At 34.7% G+C, this 21,907-nt stretch overlaps 1 protein-coding gene across 1 annotated transcript in view; it reads left to right on the top strand.

The window, feature by feature from the left end:
- PJA2 (praja ring finger ubiquitin ligase 2) overlaps positions 1-21,907 on the top strand; it is an 80,655-nt gene that overhangs the window by 33,366 nt on the left and 25,382 nt on the right. Inside the window, exons 5-6 of the mRNA XM_082622812.1 lie at positions 8,065-8,250; positions 20,834-21,019. Of these exons, the coding sequence (XP_082478938.1) occupies positions 8,065-8,250; positions 20,834-21,019 (372 nt within the window). The remainder of the gene's footprint in view (positions 1-8,064; positions 8,251-20,833; positions 21,020-21,907) is intronic.

Here is a 21,907-nt window from a genome sequence, read left to right on the forward strand (position 1 = left end):
GTTATAGGGTATTGTCTTAGTATATTTCTTTATAAGTTTTTTCCTTGAGTGATAATGTCAGTACTCTGAAAAATGACAGATTTTTATAAACAGAATATACAGATGAGAAAAACACTTACAGTTAATAGAAACACTTACAGTTAATAGAAACTTTTTTTTCTTTTGACTTTTTAGTAATATGTTGACTTATAGAACCTGTGGTTGGGTGTACTTAAATGATGGAACTAATTTTAGAGTATTCTTTAAGACACATTGAAATGCCAGAAACACTTACTGTTTTGTTTTTGTTTGTTTGTTTTTTAAGGCTCTCATCAAGGATAATGATTCTACCTAGGATTCTGCTTATATATGCATCTGTAAGATATATTTTAGGACCTCATATCAATAGTCTGTACAATCTTGGGGAGTAATTCTATTTCTGTGCTACTGTTTCCAGTTCCTCTACCCTTACTCTCTGCAAAAGATCACCGTTCCAGAATGCCTTTTAATATGGCGCCATATAAATGTTGAAATTTTGTAGCTGTACACTCCTGTTTAGTTTCATTTTTGCCACTTGTTCATCTTCCTAATGTTTTACTGTAGTTCTGCTAAGTTCTGGTATTTGCAGATTGGAGAAATGGGGAAACACAGTGACTCTCCCACCAGTACCTTGAGAAGGAAAGTATAAATAGCTTCTGCTTTGAGTCTGTGAGGGGTTTTTGCATTTTCTCTGCTTTGTAAAACTTGAAAATGATATACTTGAAGAGTTTTCTTGTCATGTTAGTATTATAATAGCTACAAATAGAACTGTCTTATAAAGAACATAAACAAAAATTTACTGTGACATTTCAAGGTATAGGAATTTTTGGCCACTTAAAAAGTATATAGTTTATTTTTTACAAGTAGAAAAATATTTTAATGAATGTATGGCCTGATTCCCTGAAAAATTTTAAATGATCACTTAATCATATCTGAAACATTACACTTTATGGGATAAGCATTGTAGCTGGTTGCATTGCTCTGAGCTGTTTGACGAGAACTGAACGCCACCTTATTAAATTACAACTGCAAGGGGAATTTTAACAGGCAGCATATAATTACTAGACTTGGAATTAGACCAGAGAGTTAGGTTAATACCCTGCTCTTTTGAAATATACCCTGAGAACTTTAATAACTGTTTGAGGACAAGATCTTGAGTTTAAAAGAACCTTTCAGCCATGCCAGCACATTTTAACCTTAGGCCTAATTGTTCTGAAGAGAGGTATGCTATCTCCTGACCACTTCTTATAGTACTTGAGGTTTTTTGGCAGAGTTTTTGTCCCCTAGGCCTTAACCTTGCTTAAAAGGTAAAAAACCTTACCAAAGATAAAAATGTCAGGACAACTTTTTTGTTGTTGGTGATGAATTTGGGAGAATAAAAGGAATATTGGTTATTTAGTTGATTACGATTTGATATACTTAAAAAGGATTTATTGAAATCCTCCCAGGGGTCACATTTTGTTTCAGGTACTCCGTAAATACAAATAATAATGATTCCTGTTGCCTTGGTGTTCACCAGCCTTATGAGGAAGACAGAATATACAGATAATTATCATGAGGCTAAATTAAGCTCCTTTCCTCTCCTGTATGTTTGCAGAAAGCCATGAAGAAAGCTCTTCTGATCTCACTATTTCCCAACAAGTAAAACATCTATGAACAGCCAAAACAAAGATCTTTAAGCACATGCTCTAATATTTTAGGAAAACTTTATATCTGTTTCCAAGTTCATAGAAGTTTAAAAGGAGTAAATTGGGGATAAATAACTTTTCCTCAGGCATGCTAGGGAGTCATAGATTACAATATTTTGATATTAGGGGAAAAGATCAGAAAGTTGTAAAAGGCAGGCACAATTCAAAAAGAAAAACCGGGGGCTTTCCCGGTGGCGCAGTGGTTGAGAGTCTGCCTGCCGATGCAGGGAACGTGGGTTCGTGCCCCAGTCTGGGAAGATCCCACATGCCGCGGAGCGGCTGGGCCCGTGAGCCATGGCCGCTGAGCCTGCACGTCCGGAGCCTGTGCTCCGCAACGGGAGAGGCCACAACAGTGAGAGGCCCGCGTACCACAAAAAAATAAAAAAAGAAAAAGAAAAACCAGGGACTTCCCTGGAATTCCCATGGTACTGCCAAGGGCTCAGGTCCAATCCCTGGTCAGGGAACTAAGGTCCCACAACCTGCGTGGCACAGCCAAAAAAACAAACCATTTGGGCCTTATTTACAAAATTAAGTAGACATAGATTTGAACAGCTTCCATTTGTATTATTTTATTACAACATAGTTCGGTGTTAGTACTAGTAAAAAGTCCCAAACTGTTAGATTATGTTTAGTATACTATTTTGGAAAATGCAGAGAATTATATAATATGTTTTAATATAATTTCCTTCCAGAGTATTTTCAATAAAATTCAAAAAGTGTTTTTGATCCACAGCTGGTCAGATAAGAAAATTATCTAAAATTTCACTCTTCCCTAGCTCCTATATAGTTGAGTTTTTGTGGATGTGATAAATATCAAAGAAGACAAACCAATTTCTTGGGGGACTTAGGGAATAAGAGGTTGCTTTCGGTTGGTTTTACTTCTGTATCTTATTTCTACCTAGATTTGTACATAAAATGTTTTGTCTAGAAACCACATATAATCTTATTTATGTGAAAAAGGTTTTTCAATTCACAGTTGGATCTGTAAAGAGTGTAATACTTGAGTAAGTTATAGTTTTTTGCTCTTGCATATAGCTCTAAATGTTAATGGGAGACAGTACTAATGAAAGACCATATAAAAGTCACAGTGGTATTTTAGTTTTTACTTTGAAAAATTTTAAATGTTTAACTCATACGCTTTTATAATCAAGAACAAATGTGTCCTCGCTAGTCCATGACCATTTTGTGTCCTGTTTGTTCTGTTGCTTGTTCTCCTTGAAAAGTTACTTTAAAATCTTTTCTCTTTTTGCTTTTAGTTCCTTATATTCCTGTCATTCTTAGTGGATAACTTTGTCTCTGCTTTCCTGGAGATACTGAAATAATCAAATGTGAACTTTCTTGTTTTCCTCTCCTCTATCAGAATACATATTAACATACTAACATGTTAGAATATGTTGGTATTGGTTCCTGTTTTAAATTTCTTCTTCAATGAAGAGAGCTGACTTTTCTCATTCTGTGCCTGCAGTCATATCTGACACCTTACATATCTGTTACCTTTACTCCTGGGTTCCTTCTCTAAATTTTCTAAATCCTGGGGGCAGCCTTCATTGATCTTGCTCCCTCTTTTAACTACTTGCCTGTTTATATTTTCTCTTCCACTGCTGAATTTTCAGAATAAATGTTCCACATCCACTGCTTCTGTTCCTTCACGTTCCACTATTATTAAATGCCTCAAAATCTAACTCCCTGTATTATTTCTATATTCTCCCATGTTAACAGTGACCTCCCAATTTCCATAGCCAATTGATTTTTTTCTCTACCCATTTTCTTTGACTTCAGTGCTACCATTGAGCTGTTTGCTCACCCTTTTCTGCTCCATGGTTTCTCTTCCATTGACCTATGTTCGATGCTTCTTTGCTGCATCTTCTTTGGGGTCTGCAAACTTTTTTTAAAAGGTTGACCAGATAGTAAATATTTTAGGCTTTGTGGACTAAAGGGCAACATTGAGGATATTATTTGGATACTTGTATGACCATTTTAAAACGAGAAAAACATCCTTAGCTTCCGGTCCACTAAATAACAGACAGGTGGCTGGATTTGGCTTCTGCTCCAGGGCATAATTTGCTGACCTCTTGTATAAAGCTGTTGGGTGACCAGGAGGCTGATACTGCTATTCAGTAAGACAGACCAGAGGATGTCAAGTAGATTTTCTTTGGTAGAGAAAAGAGCAAAATGGTGGTGTGCTGGTAGGAAATCCAAATGAAATTTCTAAGCAAACAGCTTATATAATGAAAGAAGTAACTACCTTTATTAAATGTTTACCATTTTCCAAAAATTGTGCAAAACATTTTATCTGTGGTATTCATTTAAACAGTACTGTAGACCTGAAAAGTAAATATTAATATCCTCATTTTACAGATGAGGAAAAGTGAGCTCAGGGAAGTTCATTCATTGCCCAGGCTTGTACTAGTAAGTATTGAGCAGATCCTAACCTAAACTCTATCAGACTTCAAAGCTTGCTCTTGCCATTGTGGTGTTCCACTGCCATGGTGAAAAAGGCGATCATATGTTGTAGATGGAACTTTCACCTGGTGTTAAATGTAGTATTTTGTTTCTTCAGTAAAGAAATTGCCTGTGGTAGGTTTTTTGTTTTTCATAGTAAAAAATCTTAGCCATCGATTCATAGTTTCCTCTGACTAGCTCTCTGAGCCAGTTTGGACTTTTAGAGCTACAAATTATTAATAGACATTAAGTTTGAAATTTGTCATAGATAATAACATGCAGAATGAAATATTAATAAGAAATTATTGATATATTACTTTCTATCACTTATATCACAAATGTGTATTAATTTCTGGGGAATGTACTTTAAAGATGATTAATTGTTGGCCCTTTTTAAATAAACTGATATCACTGAAAGTTGTCTATGTAAAGTCGTTCGATAGCACAGTCTTAGTTAACTTCCAAGAGCTTACAGGTACTTCACAATTCAGACAGATCTCCTTAGATGCTTTGCTGGGAAAAGGAACTGTGATTTTGCACTTAGAAAAATACCTTTAAATGCAGTGTTAAAGAAGCAGCTGCACTTCAGTGGTTTAGACTGAACGAATAAGAAGGCTAGTCCATGAATTAATTGAAAAACAAAAGAAACAGTGTTGTAGAGGAAGGTATTGAAAGAGTGATCTGGTCCTGAAATGGGAAAAAAGGTGAAGTGATTGTGAAGACATTCTTGGTGGTGGGAGGAATAGTTGTGATGAAAATTCGTATTTGGGGGACAGCATTTGGAATAGAGCATATTGGATGGAAAGAGTTGGATGTAAGGATGTACTCATAACGGGGATCAGATGTAGTAAATCATAAGTGCCATTCGAAGTTCAAACTTTTTTTTTTCGGTAGGCCAGTAGTTTTTAAAGAGGGTAAAATATATTAAGTGGCACACAGACAAGTGTTTTTAATTTTTATCATTATATATTTATATTAGTGTGAATCAAAAAAAATATAGCTAGCACATCAAATTTGGAACTTTATGGATATTGCTTAAGAGATAACTAAAATGTATTTGAGTGAAAAAAAAACTGTTGTTAAAAAAAAGATTTGATAATAGTTGCTGATGACATTATTTACTAAGAACTGTTAGAATGTTTTCTATATATTAACTCATTTATTCCTCAAATGAACTCAGTGAGATAGTGGATACTATTATATTTACCTGATAGGTGAGGCAATAAAGGTACAGATTGGTTAAGTAACTTTTTCACTGCTAATAACTGGTGCATTCAAATCCAGGCCAGCTGACTCCAGAACCTGTGTCCTCAACTGCTGTACCTTAAGACACAGTGTTAATGTACAACTGTAGCCAAAAATTGTGAGGACTGTAGGCAAATGGCTTAAGTTTATGAAATGCAGCTTTAGTAGAGAGGAACTGTTGAAAATTTTTGGAGTAATGTTATAAATGTACTGTTTGATATAAATGGAAGTGATAGGGATATTCAGAATGCGTTCTTTAAGTGAGTTGAGGGATTTGGGATTAAGTTTAGGGACACCAGTTAATAATTGATTGTCTTAAACTAGGTTTGGAGAAAAGCACTTGAACCAAGGGTTTTTAGGGGAAATGGAGAAAAAGGAGCTAGGACATAAGAGCCATTGAACAGAAAGAATGGAAAGTAAAAAAGGACTTAAATGTGGGGAGTTTGTGAAGAGTCAAAGATATGTGGTTTCCAGCTTAAGGGCAGGATAATACCATTAGATAGAAAATCAAGAAAGGGACTTAAATGGCAGATGAATTTTGTTATAAAAATATAATTTTTAAAAGGAGGCTGAAAATCTAAAAATGTTTGGTGGGCAGTTAGTGGTTATGAAAGCTTAGTATGGTGATCAGGGCTGGGGATATATATTTAAAAGTTATCTACTTCGAGGTGAGTGTTATGTGTAATGAGTAATAATGATGTAGGCCAGGGGTCTGCAAACTTTCTTAAGGGGCCAGATAGTAAATATTTTAGGTTTTGCTAACTAAGAGGCAAAATCTAATATAGATAGGGAAAAAAAAAACATTTTTAGCTCACATACCATAAAACAAACAAACAAAACAGGCAACAGGGCCAGATTTGGCTAAAAGGCTATAGTTTGCCAGTCCTTGACATAACCTTCTTAAATATGTTGACTGTTTATCATAGACATTCCTTTTCTATTGAAATTTGGAGATATTCCATCAGTTATTTCATTAATTCAGAAAAGTTCAGAAGTTTCTATGTTATCTTTCTGGACAGGATCAATCTCTGAGAGAAATGTTTAAAAAATGAAATTTGCTTTTAAATAAATGTTAAAAATTGCCAGAAATTAATCTAGAAATCCAACCCTACTTCTTAAAAACATTTCAAAACTGGAGTTGGTAATTTAGCTGTGAATTTGAGAAGCTTCATAGTCAAGGAAAGTTAGCTCCGTAAGCTCCTTTAAAACTATTTTCTGTGTTAGATTTTGACACTGATACAAGTCTGGAAATGATTTACTTGATCTTAGATTATTCTTTGGGTCACAGAAAATTTTACAGAGTATAAGCAGTTTTGGCTCATACCCAGTGAAGGAACACCTTTTATTTGCTATGCCAGGGCTATGTTCTGTTTCTTCTCCAGGATGTTTGGGCCCTGAAAATTGGAAGTTGATTTTATTTTTTCTACTTCTGCTAACTTCTCGAAGCTCAGATTAATGCTGCTCTTTGTTAATTGCATCTTGATCTCTTGGGCTTATCTGCCTGTAGAAGGAGACAATACCAATTATCACTTCCTTTCAAAAAAGTAAATTAAATTTTGTTATTTCTGGGTTTCTTAAAGGTCAGTGCACAAAGGGTAATATCTTTAAGAGAATTCTTGACCAGAATGGTTGATATGGTTAGAAAAAGCATTTAAGATTTATTTTCAACACTGTTAAGTAATATTTTAGCTTCTGGTAATATAAGATGTCTGATGCTTTGCAAGTTGTTGAATGTAACCAAATTAACCAAAGTTAAATACGTATACTATCTAAAAGTAATTCTTTGGAGATTTTTTTATTAACCCTTTTATCACACTTTTTCATTCCTTATCTAAGTATTCTCTTGAGTTGAAATTTATTTTGTGTTCACAGTCCTACCAAAGGACTTCAGTAAAGATTTGTCAGTGCTGCTTTTTATGAATTGAATCTCTCTCCATTGTAAAGTGTTTTTTGTAAAAGGAAGAAAAAAGTAAGCTTCTAAAACATGGTAATAGTGAAAATTTATTCATAGAGGATATGATATCAGTTGTCAGTATGTAATTAGAAAGTTGTTTTAAGTCAGGTGAGTAATAACTCTATTATTTATTCCAGATAGCATTTAATCTGGCATTACCGAATAAATTACTGAAAATGTTGTGTAGAAGTATGTCTAAAATATAAAGAACCTGTGTCTAAGCACCATGGAATTAGTTACTTTAATGAAGAAAATAATAAATTGATAATTTCATAACTTGCCATATGCTATATTCATTTGAAAAAGTTACATTCTGCTGAATATTTATCTCTGTATTTATTTATTTATTTATTTATTTATTTATTTATTTTTTTGCGGTACGCGGGCCTCTTACTGTTGTGGCCTCTCCTGTTGTGGAGCACAGGCTCCAGACGCGCAGGCTCAGCGGCCATGGCTCACGGGCCCAGCCACTCCACGGCATGTGGGATCTTCCTGGACCGGGGCACGAACCCGTGTCCCCTGCATTGGCAGGCGGACTCTCAACCACTGCCCCACCAGGGAAGCCCTGTATTTATTTTTTAAATATGTTAAAATTTAATTGGCACCTGATGAAACATGTAGAGCATCAGTACTCCACTGTCTACCATGATGCCTGGTTAACACTCCAAATGATAAATGCACTTGTAATGACAGTATATTTCTGTTCTAAATTTGCAGCTCAGAATGCAGTGATGGAGAATGGTCTGCCTCTTTGCCTCATCGATTTTCTGGTACGGAAAAAGATCAGTCCTCAAGTGATGAAAGCTGGGAGACGCTGCCAGGAAAAGATGAGAATGAACCTGAACTACAAAGTGATAGCAGTGGTCCCGAAGAGGAAAACCAAGAATTATCTCTTCAGGAAGGGTATGTTAACAGTAAGATTTGTTATTTTTATGCATACTGCACAAGAGTGTTGTACATCACATTCAGATGTTGGATATGCTATTAATTGCATTTACAAGCCCTATGTAGGACCAGTAGATCCTGCTGAATTTTGTTATGCTTTCGGTATTTTCCAAAGAACAATTAAATTGAAAATAATGGTAATTACAGTGTCTTGTCTTAGATACAGTATGTGTTTCCATTTTGCTTTATTGAAGAAACCTTGGACATTTAAAAGATCATTTTGGTAAGTCAGGTATGAGTGAATCAGAGCTGCCATTGCTATTCAGTGAAGATAATAGCAAGGGAGAATGGGAGACCTCAGAGGGAAATCAGTGATTTTTTCATGGAAATGCAGGCAGTAAGAAAAGTTGAAGTTTTAATATTTCTCTCTAATTGCATTGGATTATATCTCCAGAAATTAGTTGTTGATGATATATATCTTTGTCTTTTCCTAACTTTAATGGGAATGCTCTAGTGCAGGGCTTGTCAAATTTATATTACAAAGGGCCAAATAGTAAATATTTCCAGCTTTGTGTGTCAGTCTCTGTTGGAGGTACTCAGTTCTACTGTTACAGTGTAAAAGTAGCCATAGACAATATGTAAATGAATGGGTGTAACTGTCTTCCAACAAAATTTTATTTATAAAACCAGGTGGCAAGCTGGAAATAACCTGTGGGCCATAGTTAACCAGCCCTTGCTCCGCTAGTATTTCCCTAGTAAGAATGATTCTGGGTTTTAGGTTGATTTCATACATATACACACACACATACAAAATTTTTTTTGTCTTAAATCACACTAAGGAAATTAAAAAAAAATTTTTTTTTAATTTGGGGTATCGTTGCTTTGCAATGTTGTGTTAGTTTCTGCTGTACAGCAAAGTGAATCAGCTATATGTACACATATATCCCCTCTTTTTCTGGATTTTCTTCCCATTTAGGTTACCACAGAGCATTGAGTAGAGTTCCCTATGCTATACAGCAGGTTCTCATTAGTTATCTGTTTTTTTTTTTTTTTTTTTTCTTTTTGCGGTATGCGGGCCTCTCACTGTTGTGGCCTCTCCCGTTGCGGAGCACAGGCTCCGGATGCACAGGCCCAGCGGCCATGGCTCACGGGCCCAGCCGCTCCGCGGCATATGGGATCCTCCCAGACCGGGGCACGAACCCGTATCCCCTGCATCGGCAGGCGGACTCTCAACCACTGCGCCACCAGGGAGGCCCCTAGTTATCTGTTTTATACATATTAGTGTATATATGTCAATCCCAATCACACTAAGGAAATTTTACCCTGTTTGTATTTTATAGGTTTCTGGCAAGAATGTTCATTGAATTTTTTTTTTTTTTTTTTGTCAACAGTAGCTTCACCAGCCTCAGAATCCAATTTGTTTTTTTTTTTAATTTATTTTATTTTTTTATTAGTTTCTGCTTTATAACAAAGTGAATCAGTCATACATATACATCTGTTCCCACATCCCTTCCCTCTTGCGTCTCCCTCCCTCCCACCCTCCCTATCCCACCCCTCCAGGTGGTCACAATGCACCAAGCTGACCTCCCTGTGCTATGCGGCTGCTTCCCACTATCTATCTACCTTACGTTTGGTACTGTATATATGTCCATGCCTCTCTTTCGCTTTGTCACAGCTTACCCTTCCCCCTCCCCATATCCTCAAGTCCATTCTCAAGTAGGTCTGTGTCTTTATTCCTGTTTTACCCCTAGGTTCTTCATGACATTTTTTTTTTTCTTAAATTCCGTATATATGTGTTAGCATACGGTATTTGTCTTTCTCTTTCTGAGTTACTTCACTCTGTATGACAGACTGTAGGTCTATCCACCTCATTACAAATAGCTCAGTTTCATTTCTTTTTATGGCTGAGTAATATTCCATTGTATATATGTGCCACATCTTCTTGAATTTTTTATTAAAGTCTTGTTAGCCAATGGAAATGATATAAAGATTTTTTACTTTTGGCCTAATGATCATGAGCAATTATTCTGTTACTAGATTTCCTAACATTCAGCTACCCTTACTTCTATTTAATTAACCCAACATGATCACATAGCCATGGCTTATTATTGTTTTAATGAGCTGCTAGATTCTGTTTGTTAATATTTTACATAGGATTTTTATATTGAGACCTGTAAATATGAATTGTCTCTAGCTGTGTTCTGGTTGGGTTTTGTGTTTTTTTTTAATTTTTTTCTTGATAAGTTTGATACTCGCTTTGCTAAAAGGCCATATATATATATATATATATATATATTTATATTTATATTTATATTTATGTGTGTGTGTGTGTGTGTGTGTGTGTGTGTATCTTTTGGTGTTTAAATAGCTATTTATTCCTTTAAAGACTGTTAGTATTTGCTTGTGAAACCTTCTAAGCTTGGTGTTTTGTTGTGAGGGAGTATTTCTTTGATAATTAAATTTTTTTTCTATGATAATTGGTTGGTTCTAATTTAGTCTCTCAAGGGACCTATTTTGGTAAATATGTTTTCTTAGGAAAAACCTATTTCAACTTGGACATTAAAATTTTTACTTCTCAAAAAGTATAAATTTCCAGTTTGGGATTACTTCTGTGAGAAACTCTGGAAATAAAGCATATTAGAAAATTTGTAAAGAAAGAAATGTAAGAACATAATTGGTTTTGATAGTGGTAGGTTGAGGTGGCATGTTTTTCCTCTTCCTAACTTTATGTTTGATCATCTCTAATCACTATTAGTTAGTTTACTAAGTTTTATTCATTTTTTCATATGTAATTTGAGATAGTAACTATTCATGCAACAAATATTTATTGAGCATATAGTATGTGCCAAGCATGGTACTGGATCCTGGGATTATATCAGTGAAGAAGATAAATAAGATTCTCCCATGAAGTTTACATTATGGTGGAGAGGCAGGTAATAAACAAGATACAAATATGATAAATTACAAACTGATAATTACTGTGAAGGGAATAAAACACTAATGTGGTAAAGTAACTGACAGGGGCTTACATTAATTAGAGTGATCAGGGAGGACTTCTTAGGAATTGACTTTTGAGCTGAGCTCTAAAAGATGAGAATTAGCAGTTAGTTGAAGGAGAGCTTTCTAGGCAAAAAGAAAGATGAGAGCAGAGGTACTGAAAAGGAAAGGGTTGGCACGTAAGATGGTACTGGGGCTGAAGCAGATGAGTGGAAAGAATAGTAATATGAGATGAAGTTGGCAGGAACCAGACTATGCAGGACATGTAGCATCTGGAATTTATTCAGAGAGCAGTGAGATTTGAAGTGGGGAATTAACTGATTTGACACACATTTTTAAAGGATCACTCTAACAGCTTTGTGGAGATCGAATTGGAAAGAGACTAAAGTAAAAAAGAGGATGAGAGTGGATTAGGCTGTGAGGGGATGGTAGTGAGAATTTAAAAAGGTGAACAGGTTTGAGAATATTTTTGAGTTGTAAGTATTAGGAAGGATTGGGTGTGAGATAAGGGAGAAATCAGTCAGTTATGCCTAGGTTTTTTGGTTGGGGCATTGGGTAGATGTTAATGTCGTTGACTGAGATGAGGAAGCCTGAGGAGAGGACTGGGAAGTAGGAACTCCTTTTTGGAATTTTAAGTGCCAGTGAGGCATGCATTGTAGATGGCAGGAGGCACTTGGATATTTAACTTACAAGTTTAAGGAAAGTATCCTGAATTGTAGGTAGGTGTACAGGTATATGTATAAACAGAAACACATTTGAAAATCATCAGCTAATTGCATTGATATCCTACAATAATAAAACTGGTAGTTTGATTTAAAAAAAAATAGAAGTCAAGTGGTGAGGGGGGACAGAACTAAAATGCTGGACAGCAGTAGTATTTCAGTTGATGGGGGAAGATCAGAGTTGAAGTGTATAGTTTGGGAGAGGTCTGAAAGTTAACTGTTGACGTAGTTAAATTTGTACGGTAAAATTTCAAGGGTAACAACTACAAGAATAAATACAGAGTATATGTATTGGAAACCAGTAGAAGAAGGAAAAAGGAATTTAAGACATGGAAAAATAACAGTTAAAGTCAATCCAAATAACAGTAAAAAAAAAAAAAAAGGGAAGGAAGAAAAAGCATAAAAAAGGGAAGAAAAATAGAGATGTAAGAAAAAGTCCTGTAATAAATATAAATTGCTTACTCTCTGCTTGTGAAAGAAAAGCTTCAAATCAGTTGGATTTTTTTAAAGTTAAATGCTGTTTACAAAAGACACACTTAAAGCATTAATATACAGAAAGATTGAAAGTAAAAGGGCAGAAAATGATATTTCAGGGAAATACTAAAAGAAATGGACTAATTATACTAACATTAGCAATTTAGACTTAAAGACAGAAAAAGCATTAATGGGGAGAGTGGAGGTCACTATCTAGTAAGTCCAATTTACTAGTAAAATGTAGCAGTTTTAAACTTGAATGCACAGACTTAAAATATATACAGCAAAATTTCACCAAATTAGAGAACATTGACAGATTTTCTGTCATATTAGAAAATTTTTAAATACCTTTCTCAATAATTCATGGATATAAAAAATTATTTGCAGATTTGAACAACTTACTTAAGCATGCTTTAATGAACACTGCATGCTGTGGAATACACAAACACACAAAACTGAACATGTACTAGACTGCAAAGTACAGGTTAACACATTTCAAAGAATCAATATCCTGGAGACCATTTTCTCTGACCACAGTGCAATTAATTTAGAAATAATACAAATATAAATTCTTAATATATAAATATACTTTATATGTATATAAAATCCTCCATGCATTTTAAATTATCCATCCTTTTTAAAAAGCAGTAGGACAAAGAAGAAATCATACTAGAAGTTTAAAATGCTCACCAACTCAATGATAATGGAAATACCACCAATCAAAATCTGTGGAATTGCAATGAAATTGATACTTAAAGGGAAATTTATCTTTATAAATCCTTATGTTAGAAAAGAACAAAAGCTGAAAATGGAGTAGCTATGCATTTAACTTAAAAAACAGAAAAGAAATATTAGAATAACAAAGAAACTAAGGAGATAAGAATTAGAATTAGGGAAGGTAAGAACAAAAATCAATAAATCAGAAAACAGTTACGATAGAGAGAATCAAAGAAATCAGAAGCTGATACTTTGAAAAGATTAAGAAAAAGAGACATTCTACTTGCTAGTGAACAGGAAAATAAAGATGACACAAATAAATAATACTGAAATACAAAAGTGGACACAGCTGCAAACACAAAGTTTGTATAGACTTTTAAAAAAGAGTACTATGAACTTTATACCAGTAAATTTGAAAACTTAGAAGTTGACAAATTCCTAGAAAAATAGAATTCACCAAAACTCACTCAAGAAGAAATAGGAAACCTAAATAATATGATAACTATTACAGATACATAATCAGTGGTTTAAAATCTTCCCATGGAGAAAACAACTGATCCAGGTGATTTTAGAGCTGAATTCTCTTAAACTAAACTTTCAAGGATCATATCACACTACCCTTCGAGAGAATGGAAAAAGAACTATTTCTCCAAGTCATTCAAATAAGGCCAGAATAACCCTAATACCAAAAGAGTTTGTGAAGAAAATTATAAACCAATTTCATTCATTAAAATACTCATCAAAATCTTAAACAGAATTATTGGAAATCTGAATTTGTGTGTTTTTTTTAACAGATAAAACTCAGTTACCAATCTGAGTTTATTCCAGATATACAAAAGTAGTTTCGCATTGAATACCTGTCATGTCATCACCAAATCATTAGCAAAATACAGGAGAAAATTCATATGATAAATTCTATAGATGCAAGGGGAAAAAATCACTTAGTAATGTTCAGTGCCTCCTTATGATAAAAATTCAGAAACTAAAATCAGAACAGAATTTCCTTGCCCTCATAAAAACTATCTTAAAAAAAATAGAAATCGTTTCAATAAGGAAGCATTAAAAAAAATTTCCCCTTAAGATCAGGAGCAAGACAAGTTGCACCATTTCTGTAGCCATTGTGGGGGGAAGTATTAGCATGGCAGGATGGGAGAATAATAAAAGACAGAAAAATAAAAGAAGATGTAAAGGAAGAGACACCAAAAAGGAAAGAACCAAACTAGGAAAATACATTTATAGTATAAAGTCTTAATGTGCAGAATGTATAAAGAACTCCTAGGGCTTCCCTGGTGGTGCAGTGGTTGAGAGTCCGCCTGCCGATGCAGGGGACGCGGGTTCATGCCCCGGTCTGGGAAGATCCCACATGCCTCAGAGCTGCTGGGCCCGTGAGCCATGGCTGCTGAGCCTGCACGTCTGGAGCCTGTGCTCCTCAACGGGAGAGGCCACAACAGTGAGAGGCCCGCGTACCGCAAAAAAAAAAAAAAAAACAAGAAAGAACTCCTAGACATCAGTAAGAAAAACTGACAGTCTGATTGCAAAATCATCAAAACATTGAGCAGATAATTCAATGAAGAAGAAATATTAATGGTGAATAAAAATATCAAAAGATGCTTACTTAGATCATTAGTAATCAGGGGAGTGTACATTAAGATTACAAGGAGGTATCATCTTTTACCCACCCATCGGATTAGCAAATATTAAGAAATATGACAATGTCAGGTGTTTTGGAGGATATAAATCAATTCTTACACACTGCTTGTTGAGGTGGATATTACCCAAATATTAATTAATAAGAGAAAAATTAGTGGCATATTCGTACATGGAGTATTACACAGCAATGGTAACGAATGAGGCACAGCTATGTGCAAAAACATGGATGAACCTTAAAGATAGAATGTTGAGTGAGAACAACCATTCCTGGGAAAATGTGTATGATACCTATTTCATAAAGCTTAAAAACAAGCAGTAGTAAATATCTTGTTTAAGTATGCAAAAATAGTGAAAACATCTTTCAAAAAATGATGGAAGTGGGGCTTCCCTGGTGGCACAGTGGTTAAGAATTCGCCTCCCAGTGCAGGGGACATGGGTTCAATCCCTGGTCCAGGAGGATCCCACGAACTGTGGAGCAGCTGGGCCCGTGTGCTGCAACTGCTAAGCCTGCGCTCTAGAGCCAGCGAGCCACAACTACTAAGCCCGCGTGCCACAACTGTTGAGGCCCACATGCCTGAAGCCCCTGCTCTGCAACAAGAGAAGCCACCATAATGAGAAGCCCGTGCACCGCAATGAAGAGTGGCCCCTGCTCGCTGCAACTAGAGAAAGCCCGCGTGCATAGCAACGAAGACCGAACACAGGCAAAAATTTAAAAAATAATAATAATAAATATTTTTTAAAATTAAAAAATAAAAAAGCAATAGAGGGACTTCCCTGGTGGTCCAGTGGTTAAGAATCCTCCTTGCAATGCAGGGGACGCCAGTTCAACCCCTGGTCGGGGAACTAGGATCCCACATGCCACAGGGCAGCTAAGCCTGCACACCACAACTAGAGAGCCCAAAAGATCCTGCGTGCTGCAACCAAGACCCGACACAGCCAAAAAAAATGAATAAATAAATAAATATTTTAAAAAAAGAAAAATGCAGTAGAATGATAACAGCATCAACAAGATAGTACTTTGCTCTGTGGTCAGGCCAAGGGGATAGGAAAAGTGTAGAAAACAAGGTATATGCTAGTCAGTGGTAATATTCTAGTTCCTGGCTTAGGTGGTGGGTTTATGAATGTTCAGTATAATATGCTTTATAACTAAAATAGATTGTATATATTTTTTATTTAAAAAAAGAAATTAAAAAATAAAGGGAATTGAAGGTGAGAGAATGGAGATACCCAATTCTTTACTAAAGGGAAGAGATTACAGGTGGATTTGGGGCCTAGAAAAGTGTTGTTCTCACCCCTAAAAACCTAAAAGCATGATTGTTTGCGTGTAGAATGTTCAAGAAGAAAGTAATTAACTGATAATTATAGCAAAGATAAGGTGAAGTTCTTGAGAAGATGAGACGAAGATGAAAAGGGATCCAGAGCTCAGGGAGAGGGTCTATAGGAGCAGAGACTCCTCCATTGTAACTCGTGGGAAGGTAACAGGTAGGTACAAGTGTAGGTGAGTCTGTAGATTTGCTGCTGGGAAGAAAAGATGAGTCTCGAGTGACTTCAGTATTCTCATTGTTACTAGATGTTGAGAGATGGGGAGGATAGGAAGGTGAAATTTAAGAAGAAAAAGGTGGGAAATGGGCTTTCAGAGAACTAGACAACAGACTTGCTAGGTAGACACTTAGTAATTGCTGGACAGTATTAAGTATCCATTTGCGATTTATGTTTTTGAATTTAAAGTTAAATTAGAGACATCACACTTTTGTATTTTTCTTTAGGCTTTTCCAGCTGTTCTGGTGACTTTACAAACTTTTAATGTAAATACTCAACATTTTTTAGTAAAAATTTAATAATAAAATTTTTCTATTAATCAATGCTAAATATATTAGAATAAAGAAACAATTCTTCAAATTAAGTGCTGGGAATCCATCTTTGCAACTGGATGCCATGGAATCCATGCAAAGGATTTGCAACAGGGTACCCTTGATTTTGTAAGCTGTAATTCCCTTTAGGCTTTTTTGACTCTTAAGTCAAATTTCATTTACTTTCCTCTGTACTTTACCTCCACGATAGGGATTAGAAATCTTAAACATTTGCTATACAATTAGAATTATTAAAAATGAGCTTATATCTAAAGCTTAGCAAGTACTTAAATGTATGTGTGTTTTGAGTTATAAAATGAAAACCGGTTAGTTAAATACCATTTAACTAAGAATGTTTATTATGCTCTCTAGAATTTTATAAAATAAATTTCTTATAATATAGCTATATTATTTTATGAAAGCCTTAGCCCTTTAAAATGTTGGTATTAACCTGAAGATTTAATAGTCTGTGCTGTTTTTAATGAATACTCAAATTGCTGATTTTATTAGCTAAAGGAAGCCACTCAGATTTGTAAAATCAGAGTAGTTAGTGTTTTCCGGGATTTAATTTGATTTGTCTACCTTTCATTTTCTTCATTTCTCAGGAAATTCTATGATGCATGATTATATAATAGCATATTTTAAAACTTTTTAATGAAAATTTCTTTAAGATACCCAATAGTATTAGTTTATTGGTATATCTTAATACTTTTAATATTGCTATTCCAGTAATATTATTAAATTTAGTTTCTGTTATTGAAGAATAGAGATCTTTAATCATGAAGCATAAATCATAAAGGGATCAACAGTCTATTTATCTGAAGCTTTGAAGTAACAGTATAGCCTGTAATTAAGAGAATATCATGTGGGTGGTCTTCTAGGATTTTCACTGGAGGTAGGTTGTGCAGATACCTGATGGGGCATTTTTGGCTTCCTGTTACGGCAGCAGCATTCATTTCCTCCAAACTGTGCTGAAATTGCTCAAAAGGAAAGAACAGCTTGGCAATTTCCCTTCACAGGTGAAATACTTGTGACATTGGTAGTAGTGGCGGTATGGCTTCTGCATCTTCCATCTACTGGGTTACTTTTTTAGACTTGACCATTTGGAGGTATGATTAGATAATATGTCTTTTTAAGTCTCATAAATTACTGTGTAACATTGTAATGATGTTTTGTTGATTTTTGAATTACCAAAATGAAGAAAGGGCCTTGAGGTCTAAATTTTTGTGAATGTGTTACATATGGTGTGTGTATGTTATGGGCATATGTGTATATATATAGGCAGGAAGAAAACAGAGATTGCTGAAATGTTTTCAAGATTTTTTTTGTTTTTTTTTGTTTTTGTTTTTGTTTTTGCGGTACGCGGGCCTCTCACTGTTGTGGCCTCTCCCATTGCGGAGCACAGGCTCCGGACGCGCAGGCTCAGCGGCCATGGCTCACGGGCCCAGCCGCTCCGCGGCACATGGGATCTTCCCAGACCGGGTCACGAACCTGTGTCCCCTGCATTGGCAGGCGGACTCTCAACCACTGCGCCACCAGGAAAGCCCCAAGTTTTTTTAAGCATCTAAACTTACATTATATACTTACATTCCCATGGGGATATTTGTTTCTCTTGTTAGCTACACAAAGTGAAAGATACTTTTGACCCTATTGTTCCGAATCTCTTCTTTTTTTTTTTTTTTTTTTGAGATCAAAATTCCTTTTGTTATACTGTCAAGCCAACTCTGGCCCAGCACATGGCTCCTCTTCTAGCCTGATAAGTTTTGTGTTAAATGGTGAATGAACTTTATGTAACATGTTGAAAGCATATGCTACACAGCACTTATTTTGTTTCTGTAACTGTGTTATAATGCGTCATGAAAGACAATCAAATGTTTAAGCAAAATATGTAGCCAAGAATTGTTTATATAGTAAAAGAGTATTAATGACATTTTTGTTTATTGATTCAGAATTATTTCTTATTTTAGTTTCCTTCTTTGAATTTAAAAAAACTCATAAATTAATGTTTATTTCTTACACTGAATCATTTTCACCAATGTATTTGAGTTTTATGTTATGTATCTGAAGTACAGAGTAACAGAGTCATTTTGATGGCTGTATAATAGGAAACAGAAATGTATTTAGAAATAACATTAGAAATAACAGACATTTCCAAGGACTATTCTGGGCTTAATCTCTAAATTATTTGACTTTTAAAAGATTATTTTTCAAGGATTTATTATTACATTTGCAACACAGAGAGAGAGAGAGTACCTATGATGTGTCAAGTACTTGTTACAGGAAGTAAGGCTACAATGATGAGAGACAACATTGTATGCCCTTGAGAAGTTCCCAGTCTAGGAGAAGACAAATGAGTCAGCAGAAAAGTTACAGTACAATGTGGCAAGTACTCTCATAAAGGTGTGAAGAGAGATGTGCTGGTTAGGAATTTTTAGTTTGATTTTGTATTTTAAAACCATTTGAGGCTTAATTTTTCATTGGACCTAATTATTATGCATGAAACGAAAACATCTACTGTCTTATGTATTAGGCATTAAAAATTTAACAAAATAAGCACATTTTGTTATGCTAATTTCTCTGATTTTATGAGACAATCATATAAATGTGTTATTCTGAAGTGTAGTTTAGGATCTGAAATTAAGGAAACATTTACGAATTTAGCTATACAAAGAGATACTGTTTCTTTGTATTTAAAATGTGTTGATTCTTGTATGTGGGCATTATCTGCATCTCTTTCATAAATATTTTTATCCCTCAAGTTAAATTTGCACATTAGAAAGAATAGAATTCTAATTAGAGTTGTTCTTCAAGTTGAAATACATACATTGTTGTATAACATTATTTCTCATCTTAAAACCCAAACTAAAATTAAACTTTGCCAAGACTATATTTAGCCTCCTTTTGATATAGTAAAAGGTATTTTTTGTTAAATAAAATGAAAAAGAAAATCCTACCAGTATAATTTATTTATAAATGGTCATTGCAGCCTTGAAATACCTTTTTTTCTTATATATTATAATTATTAATATTTCTCCATTTGGTCTTTGTGTCCAGATTTTTGGTGTTTTGACTTTTCTGTAAGTGTTTTCTTTAATGTGTATGTTGTGAAATTTAACAATCGGTTTATCTTTGGCTTCAAGGTTTTGCATAATGTTTAAAATGACACTGAGATTTTTGTAAAAATGTCTCTCCTGATTCTTCTAGTACTTTTTTTGTTTAGTGGTGTTGAGGATGGACATGCATTTTTTAAAAGTAGATCTGGAGTTTATTTAAGGCTAAATAATGACATAGAGATTTAACTCCCTCCCTCCAGGTGGATACCCAGTTGTCTCAATATCATTTATCGAGTGATCCTTTTCCTTATAGTTTTGAAATACTTCTTTCATCTTTCTTATTTTCTTTATTAATTTCTCTGTCCCTGTTTCTGTGAGCTTATTTTCTAGTGGGAGAATGACTAACAGTAAACAAATAAGAAAATGATAAGTAAAAGTAAGTTCTGTAATGAAAACAAGAAGAATGACATATAGTCAGTGACTGGTGATCTACTTAAAATGAGTGGTCAAGACAGGCTTCCCTGAAAGAAGTGACATTTACTCTGAAAACCAAGGAAGGAGGCTGTGCAAAACTCTGGTGAAAGTACATTTCAGGTAGAGGAAATGGCCCCAAGGTGAATGACCTCATTGCTCCAAGAGAAGAGAGAATAATAGGAGTATAGTAAATGAGGAATGGGGGAAGAGTGGTGAGGAACTAGGAAGAGTTGGAAAAGAGGGCTGAGGGGAAAGCATGTATTATGTAGAGATTCATAAGCCGGGCTGAGCACTTGGGTTTTATTTTAACTGTGAAGGGAAACTACTCAAGATCAGGGCTTAAAGATTCAGATTGTCTAGGATGAGTTTTTCTTATTTTTCTCCTGCAAAAGAGGAAATATAGGAACATAGACAGTATGTATATCAAATAAATAGGTTATTATGTAATTAGGAGGTATTTCTATATACATATGACTCTATAACAAATTTGCTTCCCTTTTAAATAATTTTACATTTTAAAGAAAACAGATTTTTAGAATCATCTAAGTACCAAGAATTTAGAACTCAAAGAATAAAGTATCTACTAAATAGAACTCTTTAAAGAAAAAATTTATGATGTGTTTTAAAAATAATATTTTTTCTTCCATTAAAATGTTTGTATTAGGGAACAGACATCCTTGGAAGAAGGAGAAATTCCTTGGTTACAGTACAATGAAGTCAATGAAAGCAGCAGTGATGAAGGAAATGAGCCTGCCAACGAATTTGCACAGCCAGAAGCTTTCATGTTGGATGGTAACAATAACCTTGAGGATGACTCCAGTGTGAGTGAAGACTTGGATGTGGACTGGAGGTATGTAGCGCAGTGTGATTACCATCCTTAATTGATCATTGAGTAGAATTTGTTTTTGATTCTGAATTATGAAAACTGAATCTCTGATAATCAGCTAAGAAATATCTCAATTTTCTCATCTGTCAGTCTTCCTCTCCCTCAAAGCTCATTTCAGATGTCACTTCATACGTGAACTTCTTTCTTACTCCAGTCATTGACCTCTTCCTTCTTTGACCGTTAGCTCTATGGAAGCTCACTTTATATACTAGTTATTTATACACTTAATGGTTTGAGGTTTCTGACTTTTAAATTTGGCTTTTTTAAAAAAAATTTTTTATACAACAAATGCATGTCATGTATCCCAATCTCCTTAATATAACACTTAGTATAATCCTTTAAAAATAAAAAGTCCATGACGAATACTACCTGAAGAATTTCAAAACCTGTGATTGAATCATAAGACTATAGTTTTCCTTCTCCATATGCAAAATATGGAAAATATAATTGTACCTTCTCAGAGATGTTGAGTGTATTAAATTTACTTTATGCTGACAAAGAGCAGTGAGCTTCAAATAAAAGTAACATATAAATTAAATGGATTATAGAATTGTTATGGCTCATGATACAATCATCAGAATTTAACTGTTTTGGTTTATAAACTTATTTTTCAAGTGTGCAGTAACCCTCTGGAAGCAGCTAATTATTGAGATGTAGAGGGAATGTTCCAACTAATCCCTTTTTGTTACTTTTTCTGGAAAAATCATGACTTGGTACTACCCTCGTTTTCATCTCTGCACAGATATATTTTTAAGAATTTGTCTTGATTTTCCTGTTAAAATTCCATTACAGAAAATTTAGAAAAACAAAGGTAAGAAAAACTCATTCATACCCCAGGTAACCCTGCAGGTT

The sequence above is a fragment of the Mesoplodon mirus genome, assembly GCF_964341445.2.
Source record: "Mesoplodon mirus genome assembly, chromosome: 5".
In the NCBI taxonomy this organism is placed as follows: Eukaryota; Metazoa; Chordata; class Mammalia; order Artiodactyla; family Ziphiidae; genus Mesoplodon; species Mesoplodon mirus.